A 25,475-nucleotide genomic window follows, 5' to 3' on the forward strand; every position below is an offset into this window, starting at 1 on the left:
AATAAGGTCAGTTGAATGTAAAAGAAAATATACAGTTTGGTACAGCTGTAATAGAAGAAGCTTGTGAGAAATTGGGAGATGGCATTGAGCGGTCAAGTCAGTTGGCGATAATATGAACTCAATGATGCAAAGCATTCAGAGTACAACTAATGATATTGGGTAACTTGCAAATGTATCCTTAGAGAAACAGAGCACTATTTCTTTTTTCTCTTCTATATTTTGACTGGAACACTTCTTCTTTTTTTTTCAGTTTGTGATCTAGTATAAATACAGTTGATGAGTTTAGAAGCTATTATTGTCAGGTGATCAACTCATACTCATAAGCCTTTAATGCTTCCTGTAGCTCCTTACCCGTCTCCTCTATAAAGACCTGATTGAAACATTATATCCTGAAGAGAAATTAAGACATCTCTCTCAATCACAACCATAGATGACAGCTAGATTTACTGCCTTTTATCAAAAAAAAAAAAAAAGAGCCACACGACTACTGATTATTGTCATGGAATATTGATGTAAAATTATGTATACTAGATGTGTAAATCTCTCTTTGCAAATAATAGTTTGGTGCGACCACCGCGTTCATTTCCAACCCATATATCCAAGTCATATATATATCAGATGCGGTTGTTTGTAACACAAAGTCAATTTGATGCGTAAATTTAATTGTGGTTGACTCGTTGATTTAATTCTTCATGTTTAAATTTTCTTATATATGTACTTAAATTTTTTGTACGTTGTATTGTACTAAAATATATTCTACAATAATTAAACTGTGTTGTGATCTCCAAAAAAGTTATTGCTGTGTAGTTGGTTAGATTTTTTTTTTTTTTGTGTGTTTATCGTTTATCTAAACCGATCAATAAACTATAGTACTAAAAGAGCCATCTTTTGTAAACATTCAATGACATAAATGAAAACACATGAATTTTTTTGTAACCAATTACTTGTACCAGCATTAACTGGTACCGGCATAATAATGAAGTTTATTGAAAGTTGCAGCACCAATATTATGGAGAGCTTACTAGATTAATTTAGATTAGTCTAAAATACTCTAGATTATTCAAGAATAGACTAGAGTACACTAAATTATTTGGATCTAAATATCAAATTTGTTATCTTCTTTCTCTCCGAGAATGCACTCCATTTCTTAAAATAATAGAGGTATCCTTTCAAGAGACATAATTTTATATTTATTTTCAATGTTAGTATTTTTTATATTTTTTCTGATAAAAGCAAAGAAATAGAAGTATATTCTAGAAAAAAAAAATTAGGACCAGGGACATGATTTTACAATTTTTTTAATATTAAATATAATTCTTTCACAAAATATATAGAAATAGAACCATATTTTAAAAAATTTTGGAGTCAGGAAGGGCAAGTTTCATCTTCCGACTCTAATGTTTTTCAAAATTTTGAAGTCATTGTGAAATATGCATGATACCAATTAATACAATAGAAGCAAAAACTAATCACCAAATTTATGAGACACGTAGAACACAACAAATGCATGATTTGTTTGTTAGGTCAGGCTTCCCAATTAGATGACCCCATGCCACTTTATTATAAACCCTAATAATTAATGTATCGCTTACATAAAATTTTACTAATAAAGCTTCAATGCATATAGTATATGGAACTAAATACTAATAATAAATAATATCATTTTCTAAGAAAGATTAAATTTGCTTGTGATATTGGAGTAAATCAAAAACAACAGAGAGTTGTTTGAATTGACGTAAATTAGTAAGTATTAGTTTAATTTGTATTGTCCAAATTATTCAGTTTCACTCGGAACTTTCAAAAGTACTAGAAATACACAAGGTTATAGGAAATTTGCAAAGATAACTGAATTTGAGGCATCAAATTATCTAAAAGATGATGCTTTCACAGTCAAGTGCATTGTTACTGTTATGAAAGGAACCAAGCTTGAAGTAACCAACTCTCATAGCACCATTGTTCCACCGTCGAACTTGAATCAAAATTGGCTAGCCAAGAGAGAGAGAATTAAAGCTCACCGGTGCATTCTTGCAGCAAGGTCGGCTGGCTTCGATGCTGAGTTTTTCGGTTTTATAAAAGAGAAAAGGACAAAAATAATAGCAGTTAAAGATATTGGAGCCCCTGTTTTCAAATCGATACTTTGATTCATATATTCTGATTCAGTACACAATTTTGAAGAGCCTAGTGATGATGAATGTGAAATGAAAGATCTAAGATTGATGGCTCAACATTTGTTAGTACTGCAGATAGGTATGTATAATATTTTTTCTGTTATTCTCTTCTAATCTTCTTTTTACCAATTTTTATATGACGGACTAATAACTGAAAAAATAGGTTGAATTTGATTTGTGAAAATTTACTTTACAAGAATCTCGATGTGAACAATGCTGCGATTACATTAATTTTGGCTGAGCAACACAATTGCAGTCAACTAAAACCAGAGTACCTCAAATTTATGAGCATTCCTGAAGTTTTTAAAGCTGTGGGACAGACAGATGAATTTCAAAATTTGATGAAGACTTGTCCATCAATTTTGAAAAATATCTATGTTCTTTGTTTTTAATAATTTTTCCATCGATATTTTTTGTTCTTTCCATGTTATTTTGGCTTTTAAGTTGTCACTCTTTATGGAATGAAAGATTAGCCGATTTGGCATTGCATATGTTTATTGAACATCCTATATATATGGAAATAACTATGTAGTATTCTTAACTCTCTCTTTTTTCCAGTGTAATTGCTTTCTGTACAGCTTACCTCTGAACTGTGTAATTGCTTTCGTCACAATGCCAAAATAATTTTACTTTCTCATTTATACCTTTTTCTCTAATTTTGTGTCACAATTGTATAATTGCTACTAGTATCTTTTCTCTAATTATACTTTCATAACTCCATATTATATAATTGGCAAGTTCCTGACTAATAAAATTATTTGCAAGATTAAAAAATAATTCATCATCGATCTTTTAGTGACAGTTATCATATATAGTTTTATCATTTTTACTTTATAATGTAAGAAAGGATTATAATTATTTTAATGTGCTAATACCAACAGCTATATTTTCATATGTGAACAAACGGGATCCGGGCTAATCTTTGTAAATGTGACAATGCTAGTAGTACAATAGAAGATATGAAAGAGAAGGATGTGATGGAATTAATCAATTAACATAAAGTCATAACTTCTATTCTGAATAATGGGATGCTAATTCTCTGATATTCTTTGGGCCCCAACGAAAACCTTCTTAATTTATTGTTGGGCTCCAATGGAAACTATTCGGCCCAATAGAGTACATTTGATTCACAACCCAGCCAACTAATTGAAGACAAGCAATAAAGCGTCACAATAAACAGTTTCTTTAATTAGTAGCGTATGAAGAAAGAACAGAAACATATAGTAAAAGCACAAGTGAGATGTTATGGGTTAAATTTAGAACTGATTTTCCATATCCTAAATTGCAAAAATGCATGTAGGACCTGCGCAAAGATGTTTACATGCCCTTCATATACTCTTCTTTCATGAAAACCCAAAATTGAATAAAACGGGTATGAATTCAGCAACTCCAAAACAGGAACTCCAAACTCAATTCAATTCCCGAAATAACTTATAATTGCCAAATTATCAAATTTAAGTCCTTCACCAAATTAACATATATTTCTTCCTCAAAAGTTCATAATATCATATTTATTTTTCCAAATTTTAAAAACTCAAAAATTTACTCATTTTATTGTGTATTCTACTAAAACTCATGTTAAGTTTATAAAATACATATTTTACTCTTTATAAAAAGAAAAAAATATGTAAAATGTTTCAGAAAATATGACTCTTCTAATTTGACGGTTTCCAATAACAAATGTGTAGTTTATCTACTTCTGATACACATTTATAATTTTTCAAAGACAAACATAGAAATAGAAGTATATTTAAATAAAAAATTAGTGTAAGACATGACTAAATTATTCTTTTCTAATATTAAATATAATTCTTTTACAAAATTAATAGAAATAGAACCATATATTGAAAAAAAAAATGAAGGCAGGAAAGGCAAGTTTCATCTGCCGACATTGTGAAATATGCATGATCTCAACTAAAACAATAGAAACAACAACTAATCATAAAATTTATGAGGCATATAGAAACAAATGCATGATTTCTTTGTTAGGTGAGCCTTCCCAATTAGATGACCCTGTGACACATTATAAACTCTGATATTGTCATCGCTTACATAAAATTTTAATAATAGCTCTCAACTGCATATAGAATATGGAACTAAATATTAGTATTAAATAATATTATTTACCAAGAAAGGCTAAAATTTCTTGTGATGTTGGAGTAAATCAAAACGAACATAGAATTTATTGAAATGGCGTAAACTACCGGAGTAAGTATTAGTTTAATTTATATTGTGTTTTTAAATTATTTCAATTATTCAATTATAGAAAAATTAGAGTTCTTTGTATTTTTACAGTTGAGATAGTGTTTTGAAAAAAGCTGATATGATAAAATCTTAGCACTAGCTCGAGGAATAATAATTAATGCAGTTATAATCTTAGTTTTTTTTACAATATGTAATGATTATTAATATTTACATTATTCATTATCTTTGTAATGCAGTCCCACAGATCCTATGTATTGGTTAATTTCACATAGGTAATTATTCGAAACAGGTTTTTTCTATAGAATTTATTGTTAATATGTGATTTTTTTTTTCTCTGTGTAGGAAGTGAGGAAACAATTAGGAAAATAACCTAGAGGCACTTAAAACGTAGAGGATCTATACTACAATACCGAGGTATCTATACTAAATCCCATGTTTGTTTTCTTTCTTTCTTTTCATTCTGTACAAGAATCAAGCGGAATGGAATTTATTTTTGTTACACCCACGAACTAATTCATTATAATTTGTACAAATTACAACAATATGACACCTCCACAAAGGGGTGGAGCATTAGACATTGCCACACGCAGCTGTTGTACGAGTTAATGTCAAAATCTGAGCAGGTTGAGTAGCTGAATGATCCAACAGAGCTCACGTCCCCTGATTTACAAAACAAGAGAGAAGGATGACCAACGAGCCTTATGACACCTTTTGATCACCCAAACAGCACCAGCGAAGAGCAGCTCGTGCCTCCACCTACCAAGCAAGTCAAGGATAAGACAACCGAAAAAAAGGTAATTATTTTGCCCTTGTTTTGAAATTTTAATTTTAATTTTTTTTTGGCACATTGGAGGTTGAGTGATGTTTTTCCTCTGCTTCGTTTCTATTAATTGTAGTGGTTAATTGGGAAGAAAGAGGAAGTCGCTTTGTTGTCCATGGAGAAAGAGGATCTCACTAGAATTAGTGTTCATGGTATTCTATATTTGTGTTTTTTTTTCATCTTTCTGAAGTTGTCATGTTTAACATTTTGTGACCGTGTATTCCCTTTTTTTTTTACTTCTGTTCCCTCTTTTTGTTAATTCAGAAATTAATAATTTTTGCAATGAATAAGGAACTTCTAGAGCTGCATGATAAATGCTGGAGGCTAAAAGCGATGAGCATCTATCTGAAAGATAAATAATCCAAGGTAAATTATTGTTGTATTTTTACAATTTATCTCGGACAAAAAAATAAAATAATTAAGTAGTTTTTAATAACTCTGCAAGTTTTGAATAATTACTTATTGAGATGCTTTCAGCTCAAACTGGTGGGCATCAGGCAGCTGACAAACATGAGTTCTCTTTACTTCATGATAAAGCTGGCTCCACCACCATAGCATGGCATCACTGACTTGTCAGTTAGATAGAAATGAAGAGGCTGCCAAGTCAGCACAGACCAAGAAACAACATATGGGGATACTTCAGGAGAGGAGGGCATCATCTACCCGCAAGCATACAACGTGTTGCACGTACATGTCACGTTGGGGATTTATTAGGGCTTTTTTTATTTTTGTCCTTTTTTAGTTTTGATTATTTAATTTTGAATATTTACTGGGATATTTTTTTTTCTAAGTGATTATGGGGGCTTGGGGAGCATTTGTTTAGTGTCGTATTCTTTATAATTAGCAAAGACAATAATAAAAGATTTAATAGTAGTTAAAAAAACTGACAGAAAAAACCATACATTGTATAAGTAATCAATAATTTCAAACAAAGATCTCTTTTGCAATCTAGTAATATTAAAAAATAGAGAATATCGGTATGTATTTAGATATGAATAGATTTATAATTATTTACTTATCATATATTTGGTAACCAAAAATAAATAATTTATCATGGTAGCTAATGGGAAATTTTACAAAATGCCTTACTTTCTAAAATTTTCAAACAAAATCGTCCTGCTCTAAAATAATTAACAAAATGTCCTTGTGAGCTCCTCATTTTTCTCTCTCCCTCTCTCTACCCCTACCTCCTATTTACTCTCATCAAGTTTGGCACCTTCTTATCTCTCATTAGACTTTAATTTATAAATAAATATTTTGAAACATATGTAATTCAAACAATAATTTTTTTTGTAGACATGCAACAAAATTTTCATTTAGATAATATATATATCGAATACATTCTTTTTCTATAAAAGTATTTATACTAATCTGCATCACGATGAAATTATTTACACGATTATACAGTACATCACTGAAAACATAAACTCTTAAATTTATATTTTACTTATTTGACAATACTTTATTTAATTAAACTTCTTATATATGTGTGGGTGGAACATAGGCTGGATATTGTGGGTGCCTATGATATGGCGGAAATGACATAGGTGCAGCACTAGCCTCAAATGATGGCTGTAATACATTTCCTCTGTATGGTGCTGATACAACGTAGTATTGGCTTTCCATGTAGTACTCGATCGTCTCCAAAAATAAAAATGTGTTATAGAATAAGAACGAATGAGACACTTCATAATTTTTGAAAGCCAGATCTAAAGAGAGAACTTAGTTTTCAAATAAACTAATTTATACAGTTTATATATTTTGCATGCTTTTGCATAATTTATTTTATTTTTTTATTCTTTTGCAATTATGGACTGATTTAAATATTGATCTATTTTTTCGAATTAAAAGTCAAATTTTCTGATAGCAAAATATAAATATTGTAAACAACTTTTTTTATGTAGATAAAAGAGAAGCATTATTGATGAAAATAATCAAACATAGAAGTTTCAAATAGAAGAGACGAATAGTTCTGACTAAAAGTAAAAAAAGGAAAAAGAAATGGAAGAACTAATTACCTATCAAATCCAACAGTTTTCTTCTGGAACAGGACTTGGCTCAATGTATCAACAATACAAGACTACATTAGCATTCTCTCAACTTATATATGACTTTATACTCTAAATAAAGGAACTATTTTCAATTCCTTTTTTGACAAACTTTTGATATAAAAATAGCATAGCCAACTTTAAGCTTGTGGAAAATAACAATTATTTCCAAAATTAATTCGTCATACCAAAAATATCAAATTGGGCAACACCCCATTAGCCAGATTCCTCTAATTTTTGTCCAATCCAATCCAATCCTATCTTATCAGTTGACTTACCAAAATAAGATTATCAAAAATAAAAAATTGGCATATGAGACAACAATACCTGTCATTTAATTCCAAAAACGACATATACAAAGACCTATCATTTTATACCATAATTAACTAATCATATTCAAAATAATCACATAACATATTGGGCATGACCCAAGAATGCTCTCATTTCAAAAAATGACCCATCAAATTTTTTGGTACATTAAACAAGATATGGTGTATACTATTTTTTGTTCTCATCTCCTAATATTAAGTATCAAGAAATGGTGTATACATCAAAGAAACAAGATATGGTGTATAAATCAATGAACTTATTTTCCATGTTTTAACTGACTTTTCCTTTTGCACATACTTTCCTATTTTGTCTTGAATTAAATAATAAACATGCTATTGTTAAAGAAAGTTTCATTCTCATAGGAAAATGAGGAATAATTTTCAGCCCATTACCATCATATAGAATTCTCTTATTTTACCTTTCAATATAATTTTTCTTGGCACATGTACGGAAATATACATCTCTATTATTTTTAAAAATAATTGCGGTGCTATATTCAGCATAAGAATATTATTGTTTTAACCAGTTTTTCCTTTTATACATACATTTTAATTTTGTCTTGAAATAGACATGCTATTATTAAAGAAACATTATTTTGTCTTGAAATAGACATGTATGTTGGGGCAAATTTTTGAAATAGTGTTTTCTTACTTTGGGTATAGATTTATTTTGAATTTTTAACAAACGTTTATAATGTGCCATGTATGCTTTGCGTTTTTGTAGTTAGCCAACTGTAATCCTTCATTGATCATTTCATTAGAAGTGGTAAAAATATTCAAATACATTGGAAGTCCTAAAAATAATCAAATAAGCATCGTTATTACAGCCTCACACACTAAAAAACACATCATTGATGTTACTTGTGCGGGTTTGCAGTGCCTCGATCTGTCCTCACGTGGCATAACATTATTAATATTCTAAACCTTCATTGTTATTTTGTAACACACATTGCCACAACCTCACCTCCCCTCCAAGATGCTAGGCTTTCTAGATCTTGTTAATTGATCGCCTCTATTAGCACCTTCCATTCTGAGTATATTGTAATATTTACTCCCCTTGTTAGCTCGCTCCATTCATCCATGTACTCCAGTGCTTTCATAAGGCCATCGCTTCATCATGTAGGGATTTTACTGCAAAAATCAGATTGTAGTAGGTCACGCCGACACCTACCCTCCCATTAGTGTCCCATGAAGCACCAAGCAGGACTGTGGCTGTTCCTTCTCTTAAGGTGTTCATTTGGTCTTCTATGCTTAAAATATATCTTTATTTCTGGCCTTCCAGTGTATACACCATAAGATGTTGCAAAAAAGGAATGATGAGCTGGTGTCGTCACAAGCGCTTTATTGATCAGCAATGCATGCATTATATATGTATATCAGTTTATCGGTTATGGATCATATTTGCACATTTTTTCTTTCTCTCCTCGGACTTGAAATCCCACGGACTTTGCGGGTTTGGATTGGCCCAAAGTCCTTTCCTAGAGACTTGAGCTTCCAGTTGCCACTGAAAGAAAAAAAAAACACATTGTAAAAGAAAATTGTTAGTTTAAAAGATCCATTGAAAACAAATTTAAAAATAAAAATAAATAACAAGAGATGTGTTCTTGAACGAACCCGTGCAAACTCCATACGCTTGTCGAAGAAATTGTAGTGCCATACATGACCTTCTTTTAATAAGTGTTCCTGTGCCATAAAATTAAATTTACATAGCTTATATTTCAAAATACTACGTTTTAGATTTAGGTTTGTAAACAAATGAAACAAGACAACTAGTTCAATCAAACAAATTCAAGTTGAATATAATTATTTACCTGAACAAAATGGTTGCCAATATATAAATCAGCCAAGAGGCGACCATATTGATCATTGCCATACACCACTAATTGAAGTGATTTGCCCCCAACCAGGTCTATTAGAGCATTCTTGGCCTCCTGTCCATACGCCATGCCCATCTCCGGAGCATCAATCCCCCTAAACAAATTTACAACTTAGTTTAGAAGTTGTCTCAAAAGGTAATGAATGTTATGAGCACTATAAAACAAGTTATCATAATCGAGACTACTTGACTATTATGTTGCTAATAACAATATTGTGATAACTATAACTATTATTTTGCATGTTCTGGTTCTATTTAATGTGGTAGCAATTTTTTTAATTATTTTACTACTATTTTAATTCTAATATGTTTCAAAGAAACTTTAACAACTTAAAGTACTCCTTAACTTGAAACTCTAACAAAAACGAGAATAAATTAAGTCGGGGCTTAAGTTTTAAGTTCATATCAAATATGGATATCTTTTAATCCTTCTTAACTTTAAAAAATCTCGAAATTATTTACTGTTTTTTTATTTTCTATTTTCCAAATATGTTGGACGTAGTTTATGACATGGTTTTGAACCAGTGACTTAACAATATTGAACTAAGCAAGCAGTTAAATAAAATTTGGATCTAAAAGCACAAAAATTAAATAAAAATAAAATGAGAAAATGCGTACTTCAAACGGACTCTACACTCCTTAGTGAGAATTTCCTCATTCAATGAGCCCCTTATAATTCTACAGAGAAAAAAAAATTAACAATATTTTAAACATAAGCTGATATAAATTGCTTTGGCGTAGACATAAAACATAAGCTGATATCAATAGCATTTCCACAGTTTGACAATGTTTCTAAATTCAAGAGTGTTCAATTTTGCATTTCAAGTATATTATTTTTTGTATGAAGTAATCAATGTCACCTATATCCGGCTCTATTAATTGCATCTTGGAGTGCATCGGCTTTAACAAAATCCCGTGCAGCCTTTGCATGCATTCTTGCAATGACCATCTGGTGTATCTCTATCGGTACTGGGAATATTGCTCGAGATTGACACAAATCTACATGGATGGTCAAGCCGTCTCCATCACCAATAAGCTTTGGATTCACCTGTGGGAGCATTTACTCATAAAATATCTCACAACATAAATCTACTAATTAAGCATTGATATGTTCTAGTTGACAAAATTTATAAGTGCTTATGATAGGCAGCTTCCATCGACTTTTTATTGGCTAGTATGTGTAATTCTAATTTGTTTTCAGGGGGCAATACTACATTTACAAATCAAGAGAAACATTCATGTAAAGTTATAGTTCAACCAAGGGTAAGATAGGCTTGATACTTTAATTAATTTTCCTCATAATTTGATCTTTTTTTTTTCCCTTGATTTATCCTTATTTTGTTTAATTTATCGGAATATACACTTGCCATTTTATTCTGGCTGATATTGGGGTATATGTAATTTATTATCACATGATTTCACATCAGAAAGCCTAATACCAATTTGCACAAGAAAAATAATGATATTAGAAATGAAGAAAATAAAGAGATGATTGATATGATACCGGCAAAGTATGTATAATTGCGAAGAGAATCCTCGGCGGTGGATGTTGAGCCGGTAGAGCTCGCCAATGTACAATTGGTACAAATGGCAAGATCAGTTGTGCCATGTGAGGTGTGTATGAAAGAGAGACTACCAATTTTAAGATAATAAATGACGATGTTGAAAGAGGGACTTCAATAATTTTGAGAGAGCTAGTAGATTTATAACCCATGGTAATTAAGGAAGGCTCGTCTCAACATTTATTTTTAGAAAGGCGGTAGAATAATTAAAAAGGATATAGGCCAATTAAAGAAAGACACATCACATAACTAACACAACATGACATGGCGTAATTATAAGTTGCCGTAATTTTAGAAAGGCTCCTTGAATAAGCTACCATAATTTTGGAAAGCCTCCCCCGCAAAACTAATTTTAAGCTGCCATATTTTTGGAAAGGCTCCTCTAAAAATTATTTATAAGCTGCCATATTTTTGGAAAGGTGGTTGAATTATCCGTTAATTTAAGAATTATAAGAAAAGAAAATAGTTCTGAGGCGGTTTAATGAGTAGCTATCCTAATTTAATCATCCTTGTCTATAAAATATCATTACTATTTCTGCCCTGCTAAAAATGTAACCTACTCAATAAGTCGCTATCCTAATTTAATTATCAAAACTTCAACCCATTTGATTGCCTGTTGCATGCCATTACTATTTTTATCATCTAATTTTGGATACTCCGTCAATATTAATCTCCATCACACAAAAATAAATTGACCTTAATAAGTATTTTGTAAAGCGAACAAAAAGAAAAGTCACCCATTTACTAATCAGTACAACAAAAATAGACGCTTTCTATTTTCCATCAAATCACAACAGAACAGAGCTTCGTAACTACAAATTTAGAATACAAAAGAGAAGAGGATATATGACATTCACATTCAAATTTTTATTAAATATTAAACAATGCATAATTTACAATCAATAAAATGCAATGAAATGAGAACATCAGATCAGTTCAAACTTTCTATTACTATATACATAAAACCTCACAGTATAAGAATTAGGCTGGATATTGTGAGGGTGGAACATAGGCTGGATATTGTGGGTGCCTATGATATGGCGGAAATGACAACGTAGTTTGGTCTTTCCATGTAGTACTCCGTCTCCAAAACTAAAAATTAGAACGAATGAGACACTTCATAATTTTCGAAAGCCAGATCTAAAGAGAGAACTTAGTTTTCAAATAAACTAATTAATACAGTTTATAATATATTTTGCATGCTTTTGCATAATTTTTTCTTTCTTCTTCTTTTGCAATATGGACTGATATAAATATTGATCTCTTTTTTCGAATTAAAAGTCAAATTTTCTGACAACAAAATATAAATATTGTAAACTTTTTTTTATGTAGATAAAAGAGAATTGAACCATTATTGATGAAAATAATCAAACATAGAAGTACCTATGATTTTTATTCGAAATAACAAGTTTCAAATGAAAGAGACAAATAGCTATGACTAAAAAGTAAAAAAAAAAAAAAAATTGAAGAACTAATTACCTGTGAAATCCAACAGTTTTCTTCTGAGACAAGAATCAAAATCACTTATCTTCACAGATTCGCTCAATGTATCAACAATACAAGACTACATTAGCATTCTCTACTTATATATGACTTTATACTGTAAATAAAGGAACCACCTTCAATTCCTTTCTTGACAAACTTTTGATAAAAAAAATAGCATAGCCAACTTTAGGCTTGCGGAAAATAGCAATTATTTCTAAAATTAATTCGTCATGCCAGAAATATCAAATTGGGCATCACCCCATTAACCAGATTTCTCTAATTTTTGTCCAATTCTATCTTATCAATTGACTTACCCAAATAAGATTATCAAAAAAAAAAAATGGCATATGAGACAACAATACCTGTCATTTTATTCCAAAAATGACATATACAAAGACCTATCATTTTATTCCATAATTAACTAGTCATGTGCAAAACAAATCACATAACATATTGGGCATGACCCAAGAATTAATGCTCTCATTTCAAAAAAATGATTTTATCAATTTTTTGGTACATTAAACAAGATATGGTGTTTACAATTTTTTGTTCTCATTTCCTAATATTAAGGTACATTGGAAGAAACTTAATTTCCTTGTTTTAACCGACTTTTTCTTTTGTACATACTTTCCAATTTTGTCTTGAATTAAATAATTAACATGCTATTATTATAGAAAGTTTCACTCTTACAGGAAAATGAGAAATATTTTTAAGCCCACATTACCATCATATAGAACTCTCTTATTTGACCTTTCAATATAATTTTTTTTTGGAATATGTACTGAAATATACATCTCTATTATTTTTAAAAATAATTGAGGTGCTATATTCAGCATAAGAAAAGTCACCCAAATTTAAGGGCTGAAACAACCTATTTTTCTACTTTTTTCTTGTTTTAACCAGTTTTTCTTTTATACATAGTATTTTAATTTTGTCTTGAAATAAATATGCTATTATTAAAGAAACATTATTTCAGTAAGAATTCTCATTCTCGTAGGAAAACAAGGAGAATCAATATTTTTCAGTCCATTTCGATTATATTAAACCGATATATGACCTTCCAATATAACCTTCAAATTTATTATGACATTGGAGCAAATCCGGCCTATCCTAGCCCATTGCTATCCTACCTTTTTTACGAATATAGCCTAGACATTATAAATTTGGCACATTATATACAATGTTATTAGTAAACAATTTATTTCTAAAATAAGAAAACTGTTTATTAAAAGTTTATTTTTTATTATTCTTCAAAAGATCTGGTATATTTAACAACGTTTTGCTAATGATTTTGCATGGTCTTAATTTAATGTATGTCCGGCTAGTTCAATACAATTCCTTAGTCACACTAATGAAATCAAATGATAATATACTCTTCTATCCAGCTATATATAAAAATTCCACACGTCGTCTTGAAATAATTATATGCTGGAATCATTCTATAATTTGGCATATACATGGCTGTAGTAATAGAATTTGGCATAGGTGGTTTAGGATTTGAAAATACATAATGATCCTTGTTTTATTTGTCATCAAAATATATCTCATTAGTCCTTAAAATTGTTGATTTTATTAGGTAGGCCACAATTGATGTTTAGAAGATCTATAATCCGATCTTGATCTGAATCCACATTAATTATTTTATTATAAATATCATATTTGTTATCTTCTTTCTCTCCAAGAATCCACTCCATTTCTTAAAGAAATGGAGGTATCCTTTCAAGTGACATAATTTTATATTTATTTTAAATATTAGTATGTTTTATAAACTTTGGGAGCAAAGTATAAAATAGGTATATATTTTAGAAAAAAATATTAGGGTGAGACATGATTCTATAATTGTTTTGATTATCAAATATAATTCTTTTAAAAAAATATAGAAATAGGAGGAAAGGCAAGTTTCATCTTCTGACTCTATGTGCTCCGTCATTGCAAAATATGTATGATATCAACTAAAACAATAGAATCAACGGCAAATAACATAATTTATATGAGGCATATAGAAGACAACAAATACATGATTTTTCTGTTAGGTGAGTCTTTCCAATTACATGACGCTGTGACACTTTATAAAACCATACTAATGTCATCGCTACGTACATAAAATTTTATTAATAGAGCTCAAGTGCATATAGCATATGGAATTAGATATTAATATTAAATAATGTTATTTTCCAAGAAAGACTAAATTTACTTCTGATATTGGAGTAAATCAAAAAGTAGAAAAGATAGTTCATTGAAATGGCATAAATTGTTGAAGTATTAGTTTAATTTATATTGTTAAAATTATTTAATTATAGAATAATCCGAGTTCTTTATATTTTTATTAGTGTTTTGAAAAAAAAAGGTGATATCAGAAATCCTAACACTAGAGGAATAATTATTAATGGAGTTATGATGTTAGCTTTTTTTTAATATATAATGATTATTAATATATACAATACTTATTATCTTGGTAATTGGTTAATTTCATATAGGTGATTATTGATCAATACCAACGTTGCTCTCTCCAAGCATAGAGTGCCCCACGTGGATTCTGCACAAGAGTCTTCAAACAACCGATCTCGACTTGTATGAAAGCCGCCTTCTCTTGACAACAAAGAATGTGGAGCCAACTCTCATGTTGAGACTTCTGATGGATGCAGAGAATGAATCAGTTCACGAGAAGTCGGGACTGAAGGTGTGAGCTTTCGACCAGTTTGGTAGAGAGTATGACATGGCGTTTATATTCTTGCGATCCAACAATGCATATCGCTTGATTAGGTAATGGAGTCAGTTTTTGTGTGAGAATGATGGAGCAATGAGAGCACGGGATGCTATTGAGATGTGGGGGTTCCACATACAGGTAGAGGAAGGTCGTACAGAGATGGGAATGAATTGTTACATATTGGAAGGAGGTTGAAGAAGATAAAGAAAGAGAGTGGATGTGATTTTGTATATAATTTATATATTGTTCCACAGGCCCTATGTATTGGTTAATTTCATATATACTTCTCTGATCGTACTCTGGGTAGGTCGGTATTGATTTTGTTTTGTTATATATGTACAATGAATATATATTCAATTGAAGAAGTTGTCATGTTTAACTTGTCTGTTTATTTTCCTTGTTTTCACACTTTGCAAGAATGAATCAGAATGGAATTTATTTTGTTATTGCTATAATTTTTTTGCACCCACAAATTTATTAATAATAATTTGTACAAATTACGTACAACAAGTAGCTTGAAGGAATAGAAAAAGAGACAGAAAAATAAAGATATAGAACGACTATAGGATGCAATCTTTAACAAATATGCGTTTGAATTTTTTGAAATGATGAAATTAATTTAGGACTTTAATGAAACTTAAAAAAAGGAGTAAAAGAAAAAAAAGAAAAGAAAAGGAAAACACATGAGATGTAAGTGGTTATAAGTACTTTGCAACTCTATATGGAAAAGTTTGAAAAAATAATACTTCATCTCTTGTGTTAAATCAAACTTCCAAGAAAGGTATCTCTCTATGAGACAAAGAATTTTTATAATTTTTAAGGAGAAAATCATAGAAATGGAAGTATATTATGGAAACAAATATTTAGGGTGAGACATAATTCTATAATTTTTCTAATATTACATATAATTCATTTACAAAATATATAGAAGGAGAACCATATTTAATGTGAAATATGCATCATACCAACTAAAATAGTAGAAACAACAACTAATCACAAAATTTGTGATGCATATAGAAGACAATAAATGCATGATCTTTTTGTTAGGTCAGGCTCCCCAATTAGATGACCCCATGGCACTTTATAAACTCTAAAACTATCATTGTTTACCAAAAATTTTAGTAATAGAGCTCAAATGCATACCGTATATGTAACTAAATAATACTATTAAATAATACTATTTTCCAAGAAAGACTAAATTTTCCTGTGATATTGCTAGTTGGACTAAATCAAAAACAGCAGAGAGTTGTTCGAAATGGCGTAAATCAAAAAGGCTAAATTTTCATGTGATATTTGAGTTTACCAACAGTTGAGATTGAAGTGCAAATATATTCAAGGACTGAATTTAAAGTTTTCTTTCAACTATAAAATATCTATAATATATTGTACCGACCAAGTTCACTCAATTAAACAAGTTATATATATATATATATATATCACAAGTCTGTGTTTGTTCGTCATTGCATATATAACTTCACAACTCCATACGCTTAATGAATTCCTTGATATATTTGCTTCATTGATGAAAAATTTGGATCATCTTTAGCAATCTATTGGTAAAGGACCTGCTGCGTATGGCTAAAGTGCTGCAGCGAGTGCACCGCCAGCCTTCCCTCAAATTTTATCTGAAAATTTAAACAGAACCATCATTTTTCTGTTAAATATGTGGTTCTAATTGCTTACAAAAAAATAGTTGATCATTTGTGATAATTTTTGTTAGTGTTTCATTCAGATTTAATTTAATTTTATTAAATGTACAAATTTCAACAATATCCTCAACTTCCATTATTTCCTGATAGAAAATCCGATATTGTTGTGGTATTGAATATTTTGAAATGAAAATTTTCATCATCACAAACAAAATACACAAGGACCAACAATAAAAACAAAGAAAGTTTTCATAATTGTCAAAAAATACACAAGGACAAACAATAGGTATTTATAGTGTGTTATATATAATACTCTTGTCAATTTTGTTACACATGTAAAAAACAAAAAAAGTATTCATAATTGTATTAGTAATGTAGAGATGGGCTATAGTGCATTGCAATGCATATGCCATGGTGTGCATTGGACCATAAATCACCGATTCAAAGTCTAAATGACCGATCCAAACCGTTCATCTTGTTCTCCATATTAATATGTGCTTGGAGATCAAATTTTACATTTTTGGAATTTTTTTACTATTTATTAAGCCACTTTGAAAATCACTGATCCAACGGTGACTTCTGATTTTACTGTTCCAAACATTCACCGTTGGATCAGCGATTTTCAAAGTGGCTTAATAAATAGTAAAAAAATTCCAAAAAATGTAAAATTTGGTCTCCAAGCACATATTAATATGAAGAACAAGATAAACGGTTTGGATCGGTCATTTGAACTTTGAATCGGTGATTTATGGTCCAATGCACACCATGGCCTATGCATTGCAATGCACCATAGCCCATCTCTAGTAATGTATACCAATTTTTGTCACCCTGCTGCATATATATTAAAACATATTGAACCTAACCCAATTAATTAAAAAAGATACAATACACATCAAACATCAAAACTAAAACTAAGATTTTACAAAAACAATCCTAAAAAGTCTCAGCTTATAACGCAGCCAAAAATTAATCAAACCCTCTTAAATATCAATAGAAAGAGAGGGGACTAACCTATCTTTGAATTGCATGAAATTTTGTACTCACCTTATCATGTGAAGAAAAAATATTTTAATTTTTCACATTAACAATTACATGAAAAGTTGTCATAAATATACCTTAGTGATTAAAGATTTGTAAAATAAAAGATATATATATATATATATATCAAGTATGTACCTTCATGTCCCCACAAAGGAATCCATGGTGCGTCGCAATCGGGTGGGCAAAAAAAATTGCAGTAGATTACCCAATGCCTCCTTATGCATTTGTTCCAGCACTTTCTACCATGGTCGCAATCAAAAATATCCCCTGCACAATTTGATGTGAAGAACCCCAGAAATATGGTTAAGAGAAAAAACACGGCCAAAACATGACGGGACTCCATGTCGACCTAGAAGATAGATTTTGTCTCGGGTGAATTGTTCTTCTCTCTAGTTTGTAAATTATGGTGGGTTTTGTTGAATTGCAGTTTAATGAGTCTAATTTATTTGGGTATATTAATTTGTACTAATTATATAATGATGTCAAATAAGTTACATTAGCGGAATGTAACGATGCACTGTGAGGATACAGTTAAGAAAACTGTTGACATGTATAAGCTAAGAGTTGTTTAATCAAGTAAAGAAATCTATAGTTAGCAAAAGCTCTTAAAAGGTTGGGTGTCACTAACTGGTGATGACACCAAAAACAGAATTCAGAGAGAAAAAGAAACTAAGTTCTAACAACAAATTCAAACTGTATAAGGAGTTAAATAACATAATTTATTATTTATTATTATTTTGTAGTATTATTAATAATTTTAAATTGGGAACTTGCTGCAACCACACAACTAGCATTTCGCCTTTCTCATGAGTTTGCATCATCTGAGGTAACCGATCAAAACTTAATTTGAGTTTAGTTCCAGACTGTCCGATCAGAATCCTGACTAATCCAGTCCAATTAGGGTGGAATACACATAACTCCTTTAATATTTGTGTCTAAGCAAATCGTATGATCGGAATCTAAACTCAAAATTTAATATTTGTTGTTGTATTTTATGAAGAAGATAAATACCGTACTATAAGAATTTGTTTTACTCTTGATAATAGTCAATTTTTATTGGAAAGGAGTACTTTCTTTAGTTTTACTCTTGATAATAGTCAATTTTTATCCTCAAGATAACTATTGAGAAACAAGGAAATAACCTCATAAAATCATCATAGGTTATTTAGGAAGGAAATACAACTAGCATAAAAAATACAGCTGTTAGGCTAATTTAGGTACCTAGCTTAATTCCCTCTATTAGGCAAATACAGAATCTAATATTTTAGGCAAGCCACCAATGCCTACAAGAGAATTAGGCTATAAAGAGTCATGTAATATCTCTGTACAGAGACAACTTCAATAAGAAAATTGTTATTCATTTCATATTCTCTGTTCTTTCTATCACATCACAAAATTCATTATGGTATCAGAGTGGGAGTAAATCCTGTAAATCAAGCATCAAACTAACAGAGGATTTAGAGCCGACAGAGCCAAAACACCTAAGATTTCATTTACCAGTAAACCCATAAAAATCCAGAAATCATGTCTCTATCTATCGATAACACTAAAATTACCTCAATCTTACTCAGTGGCAACACAGATTATGTTCCATGGTCAAGATCAATCATAATTGGTCTTAGTGGTAGAGGTAAATCAGGTTTCATTGATGGAACCATAAAAAAACGAACACCAGCAAAATCAAACGAGACAACTCCTGAAGAACAGGCAAAAATAACAGAATGACAAACAACAGACCACATGGTCATGTCGTGGCTCATCAACACCATGGATCCAAAAATTGGACACTTATGCATGCTTCTGAACTCATCCAAAGAAGTGTGGGATAAGGTAAAGCGATTATACGGCCAACAACAAAATTTTGCTCATATTTTCAATCTTAAACAGGAACTATCATAGATCAAGCAAGGAAGCAAAAATAGTTCTCAATACGGAACCGAGGTATTGATGAGATCGGAGGAGCTCCAACTCTACCTCCCACCTACAACAAACCCCGAAGAAATCCGAAAAAGGGCAGAACAAGAATGTGTACACTTACCTTGGAGGCCTCGACTCGAGTTTTGAAGCCATCAGATCTCAATAAATGTTGATTATGAATTGTTAAATATGTCCAAAATAAGCGTACCATATATAATTCAATTTACATGTCCATGCACATACTTTTTAAACAGTAGTATATTATGCGTTGAATAAACATAGTTTTGAACACAAATTATGTTGATGCATCATTCAATTTATTTATATTTTGTATTGCTTAGAATATTGTACAAATTTATTATCACATTAATAATGATTATTATTGAGAGTTTTAATTATATGTGATGTGTTGGTTTGTGTACAATCATATTGTATAAATAAAGTGACATTTAATTTTAGGAAGAACCTTATTAATGATATTGTTTATTGGGAAACTCTTATCAAAGCAGTATAATTGATACAAGAACTGGAGGGAAATGGGGAGACAAAGGGAGGTTCCAACTGGAGGAGGATGGATGACGGTACTGTTATGCCAACACAGCAACAAACCTGCTAACAAGACCTATCAACCTCCCACGCGCCGCCACTGTAACAACAAAAAGTTTGTGGGGAATTTAAATATAAAGCGAAGGTTTAATCAAACAGGTGATCACAGATTAATTATAAAGACTGCATGTGACAATGATTTTATTAATTATATTGCAGAGAGAAGGAATGGCAGGTGTTGCATTTAATATCGACATCAGACTGGTCGGAGCTACCCAATGACGTGCTTGGGTATCTAATGGGCTTCTTACCCTTACCTGATTATTATCGATTTGGCGCTGTTTGTCGGAATTGGTGCACGATGACAAGAGATAAAAATTATCGTCCAGCTCAGCAACTGCCATGGTTGGTGCTGGGTGATGATATTGCCACTAAAAAGCGTATTTTCTACAACCTTTCTGAGAACAAACATTACTACATAGACATGCCCAAGCTGCACAGGAAATTCCTGTGTGGTTCTTCATTTGGATGGCTCTTTGTTGTAGACAACAATTTGAACATCCGTATGCTGAATCCATTTACCAGGAAAAGCTACGACCTACCTCCTCTTGATTTTAAAGATGAAGAGGTCTTTAAATGTCAACAAAGTGAATGTGCAAGCTTATCTTGGATCATGATCCCAGTGAGAGTTCAAATCTTATGGTCATGGTAATCGGCGGTTATTATAAAAAAGTACCCTCAGCATCAAGTTCCAATGTTTGGAGAAACTTATAAGTATTTTATTGTAGACCTCAAAGGAGAACTGTTGCTCTTACAATGGTATAGAGAGGAGAAAGAGCTTCGAAAGGTCACCACAAATGTTGTCATCCACAAGCTTGATTTTGACGAGGGAACTTCTTCTGAGTGTAAGGATATTAATAGCCAAGCGTTCTTTATTGTTAACAATTCGCCTATTGTTATTGATACAATGCAATTTTCTGGTTGCACCCCAAATGCTATTTACTTCACACAAGCTTCTTCAGACCTTTACCGAATTGGACGAAATGATCTAGAAACCTATAACATATTTACCAAATGCTCGGCTAAATATTATCCATTTCATAATTCATTCCCCTTTTATGTTGCCCCAACCTGGCTTGCCACAAGTCCTTGACACCATTAGATGGACAAGTTTGAAAGCATCTTTGTATAGTATTGTTTATTATTATTATTTTCCTTTTGAAATTTTTAATTTCCTTTATCAAAATTTGCTTTGTTGTTACCAATCTAAATTGCAAGTCGGACGTATGTTCACTAGTTAATGTGGAGCATACGTTTATTAGTGTTAGAAACTCCTATTATAATATTCTCTTCTTTTTTAATTACGTTTTTATAAAAAATATATATAGTGATAAAGTTCAAAAATAAAAGTCATCTTATATTTGTATCTTTTTTTTTGCTTTAAATGATTAGACGAAATAAACATGTGTATTTCGATAATTTATTTGACCCATACAAGTTTTGATCTTAAAAGTTGTTCAGAGTGTACTTTATTTGGAAAATTACATTGTTTTGCATCTATTTGTGGATAATAGAAGGATTACTTGTTCACCAATACCAAATTCATTAATATAGACAAATTTAACTCCTATAAACCGAGTCAAATCTGAATTCCATACGTTCCCTGTCATCCCTTCGAGGCGCCCTTTAAGATAATCATTTTTCCTCTTAAGGATTTTGACCTTGACATTAACCTCCGTCACATGCATGGCTACTAAGCTCAGACAAGAAATTGGGATGTGATGCATTATGGCCTGTTTCGACGATGGTAAAGAATAAGGATTGTCGGAAGGGCTGATGAAAGAATAAGGATTGTCGGAAGGAGAGAAACCCAATACTTGCACCCGGACTCCACACAGGACACTCAGCTCTTGAATACCTTGCGCATTTTCAAGAAACAAACATTAACCAACTGCTCAAAACACGTTAAAGAAATCTTAGTTAGAACTTTACAATAGCAAAACATTTCAAACGGCTAACGTGATTCTTTATTTTCTCAAGTAATATAGAGGTAACATAAATAGAGAATATGAACATGAACATGTTAAGCACCTGACGGGCAACTTGATTTGGGACCTAATTTTTTTTGAATAAAAATATATGAATAAAGTTCTTCCATTTGTTTTTTACTTTATTTTCGTATTGTAGTTTAAATATAGAAAACTATTTCTAGCATATAAAATGTATAAATTTTATATACAAGACATAAATGCTAGAAAGGTTATATATTTAGTGTCCGGACCGTTCTTAATATAGAATATCTCGATAGTGATTTTCAGAATTAATAGTCAGATCAGAAAAAAAATTATATCATTAAAATTAGTGGAAATAAAAAGGAAAGAAAAATGGTGATTGACAGCCGCCATTGATGCTTGGCTTTTTCAATCCTCATAGATCTTTACCAATTATTGGTAAGTATTTCTTTCATGACAGAAGGTTGGTAGCTAGGTCTAACCTTTCTCATGTTTATTATTTCAACGCAACTTTTAGGTTACGTTCTATGGTTTTGTTTTCTAGCTTTCCAGGATATATCTTATTTTGAATTTGTTTTTGAAGAAAACTCATTTCTTCACCATATAAGAAACCCATATAATTCGGTTCATACCTTATACTGAAAATGAAGTGTATATTATTTCCATTTCTTCACCATATCAGATCTTACTACCATACCTTATATGTTTATTTCCTGCCTTTTAATTTAACTATAGCTCATGTATAAACAAATATACATAAAATTGTATTGCAGAATAAATTCGCAATTCAATAATTCACCATTCAACTATTTCTGTTTTCACAAATATCTTCTCAAAAATAGGCGTGACAAGTTTATAATTCTCACTGATCTCAACCAATTGATTAAAATATCTCTCCAATCGGCACCTTCTACGCTCTTGTTCCCTCACAAAAGGTTGGTGTGTCTAGCCTTAATTGCTTGCTCATGCTTTTTGTTAGGTATACGATATGTTTTTCGTGTAAGCCTTAATTTCATAGATTCTCTCGTGTTGGTGCGCCTAGTCTTAAAAGTACCGAACTATATGTTATTTATTTTGATACATATTAGATTTTAACTCGTGTGCTAAATATATATATGTTGATTTTAACTCATGCGCAACATATATATATATATATAATTTTATTTACATGCATGTCCATACACACTTTTTAAATATTATTAAATTATGCATTGAATAAGCATAATTTTGAACTATATGTTATTTATATTATTTTACTATTTATTATAACGTTAATAACGATTATTATTGAAAGTTTTAATTATGTGTTGCGTTGGTTTGTGCACAATCATATTGTATGAATAATGTGGCTTTTATTCCTTATCAAAACTTTATTTATGATATTGGAAAATCCTCTCAAAGCAGTGTAATTGATACAAGAGCTGGAGGGAAAATGGGGCGACAAAGGGCGATTCCAACCGGAGAAGGCTGGATGACAGTGGTACGCCAACACAAGAACAAACTTGCTAACAACTATCAACCTTCCACACGCAGCTATAGTAACAACAACAGGTATGTGAGGACTTTAAATCTAGAAGGAAGGTTTAGGCAAACAGGTGATCAGAAAGAACAGAAGAGCCGACCAATTTAAATCTATAGAGACAGTTACAACAATGATTTTATTAATTATAATTCAGAGTGAAGGAACGGCAGGTGTTGCACCAAATGTCGACACCAAACTGGTCAGAGCTCCCCAATGACGTGCTTGGGTATCTAATTAGCTTCTTATGCATACCTGATTATTATCGATTCGGCGCTGTATGTCGGAATTGGTGCACGGTGGCAAGAGAGAAACATCATCGTCCAGTTCAGCAACTGCCATGGTTGGTGCTGGGTGAACATATTTTCACCAAAAAGCGTATTTTCTTCAACCTTTCTGATAACAAACATTACTACATAGACATACCCAAACTGCAAGGGCAATTCGTGTGTGGTTCTTCATTTGGCTGGCTCTTCTCTGTAGACATCACTTTGAACATCCGAATGCTTAATCCATTTACCCAGGAATGCTACAACCTGCCTTCTCTTGATTTTAACAATAAAGATGTCTTTAAAGGTCATCATCATGACATAGTGTACAAGGTTATCTTGGATCATGATCCCAGTGAGAGTTCAGATTTTATGGTGATGGTAATCGATGGTTATTATCAAACTGTAGCTTTTTGGAGACGAGGTGATCTAACATGGACATTACCTATATGCCAATATGATGTCGTACTTAATGACATTATATATTTCAAAGGAAAATTTTATGCTGTTGGATATATTTGTTCTCATAAAATTTTTGTTGTTGATGTTGGTCCGAATCCAAAACTCATACCGCTTCAGCATCAAGTTCCAATGATTGGAAAAACTTGCAAGTTTTTTATTATAGACCTGAAAGGAGAATTGTTGCTCTTACAACGGTATAAAGAAGAGACGATGCTTCCAAATGCCACCACAAATGTTGTCGTCCACAAGCTTGATTTTGAGGAGGGAATTTATTCTGAGTGTAAGGATATTAATAGCCAAGCATTTTTTATTGGTAACAATTCCCCTATTGTTATTGATCCAATCCAACTTTCTGGTTGCACCCCAAATGATATTTACTTCGCACATGCTACCTACCGAATTGGACGGAATGATCTAGAAACCTATAACATAGTTACCAAATGCTCGGCTATATATTATCCATTTAATACTTTATTCTCCTTTGATGTTGCCCCAACCTGGCTTGCCACAAATCCTTGACACCATTAGATGGACAAGTTTGAAAGCATCTTTGTATAGTATTGTTTATCATTATTTTTTTCTTTTGAAAATTTTAATTTCCTTCATGAAATTTGCTTTGTTGCTACCAATCTAATTTGTTAGTTGGACGTGCATGCGTTAACTCGTTAATGTGGAGCATATGCTGTGCTGTCGTTTATTAGTATTGAAACTCCAGTTTTATTATTCTGTTCTTTTGAATTACGTTTTTATAAAAATATATTTATAGTAATAGAGTTCAAAAATAAAAGTCATATTATATTTGTATTTTTTTTTTTTTGCTTTAAATGAATAGACGAAATAAATTAACATGTGTATTTGGA

General features: G+C 31.1%; 2 protein-coding genes across 2 annotated transcripts; one reads left to right on the forward strand and one right to left on the reverse strand.

Moving 5' to 3' along the window:
- Positions 1-8,951: 8,951 nt before the first annotated feature.
- LOC144546157 (putative staphylococcal-like nuclease CAN3) lies at positions 8,952-10,506 on the reverse strand. Its single transcript, XM_078294684.1, has 5 exons — positions 10,307-10,506; positions 10,065-10,124; positions 9,382-9,541; positions 9,185-9,253; positions 8,952-9,074 (listed from the first exon to the last, which is right to left on the reverse strand). Exons 1-5 carry the CDS (start codon positions 10,504-10,506, stop codon positions 8,952-8,954), a joined length of 612 nt encoding a protein of 203 aa, XP_078150810.1.
- Positions 10,507-23,797: 13,291 nt separating this feature from the next.
- On the forward strand, positions 23,798-25,134 carry LOC144546158 (F-box/kelch-repeat protein At1g57790-like). The gene is made up of 2 exons (XM_078294685.1): positions 23,798-23,916; positions 24,042-25,134. The coding sequence occupies exons 1-2, from the start codon at positions 23,798-23,800 to the stop codon at positions 25,132-25,134; spliced, it is 1,212 nt and encodes a 403-aa protein (XP_078150811.1).
- Positions 25,135-25,475: the final 341 nt, after the last annotated feature.

This window comes from Carex rostrata, chromosome 29 (genome assembly GCF_964058835.1).
Source record: "Carex rostrata chromosome 29, lpCarRost1.2, whole genome shotgun sequence".
In the NCBI taxonomy this organism is placed as follows: Eukaryota; Viridiplantae; Streptophyta; class Magnoliopsida; order Poales; family Cyperaceae; genus Carex; species Carex rostrata.

Coding starts and splice junctions, on each gene's coding strand:
- LOC144546157 (XM_078294684.1), bottom strand. CDS start 10,506: ATGCTCCCACAGGTGAATCCAAAGCTTATTGGTGATGGAGACGGCTTG. Junction 9,542..10,064: donor GAGTGTAGAGTCCGTTTGAA/GTACGCATTTTC, acceptor AAATTTGTTTAG/GGGGATTGATGCTCCGGAGA. Junction 9,075..9,184: donor AGCGTATGGAGTTTGCACGG/GTTCGTTCAAGA, acceptor TTTTTCTTTCAG/TGGCAACTGGAAGCTCAAGT.
- LOC144546158 (XM_078294685.1), top strand. CDS start 23,798: ATGGGGCGACAAAGGGCGATTCCAACCGGAGAAGGCTGGATGACAGTG. Junction 23,917..24,041: donor AGCTATAGTAACAACAACAG/GTATGTGAGGAC, acceptor ATTATAATTCAG/AGTGAAGGAACGGCAGGTGT.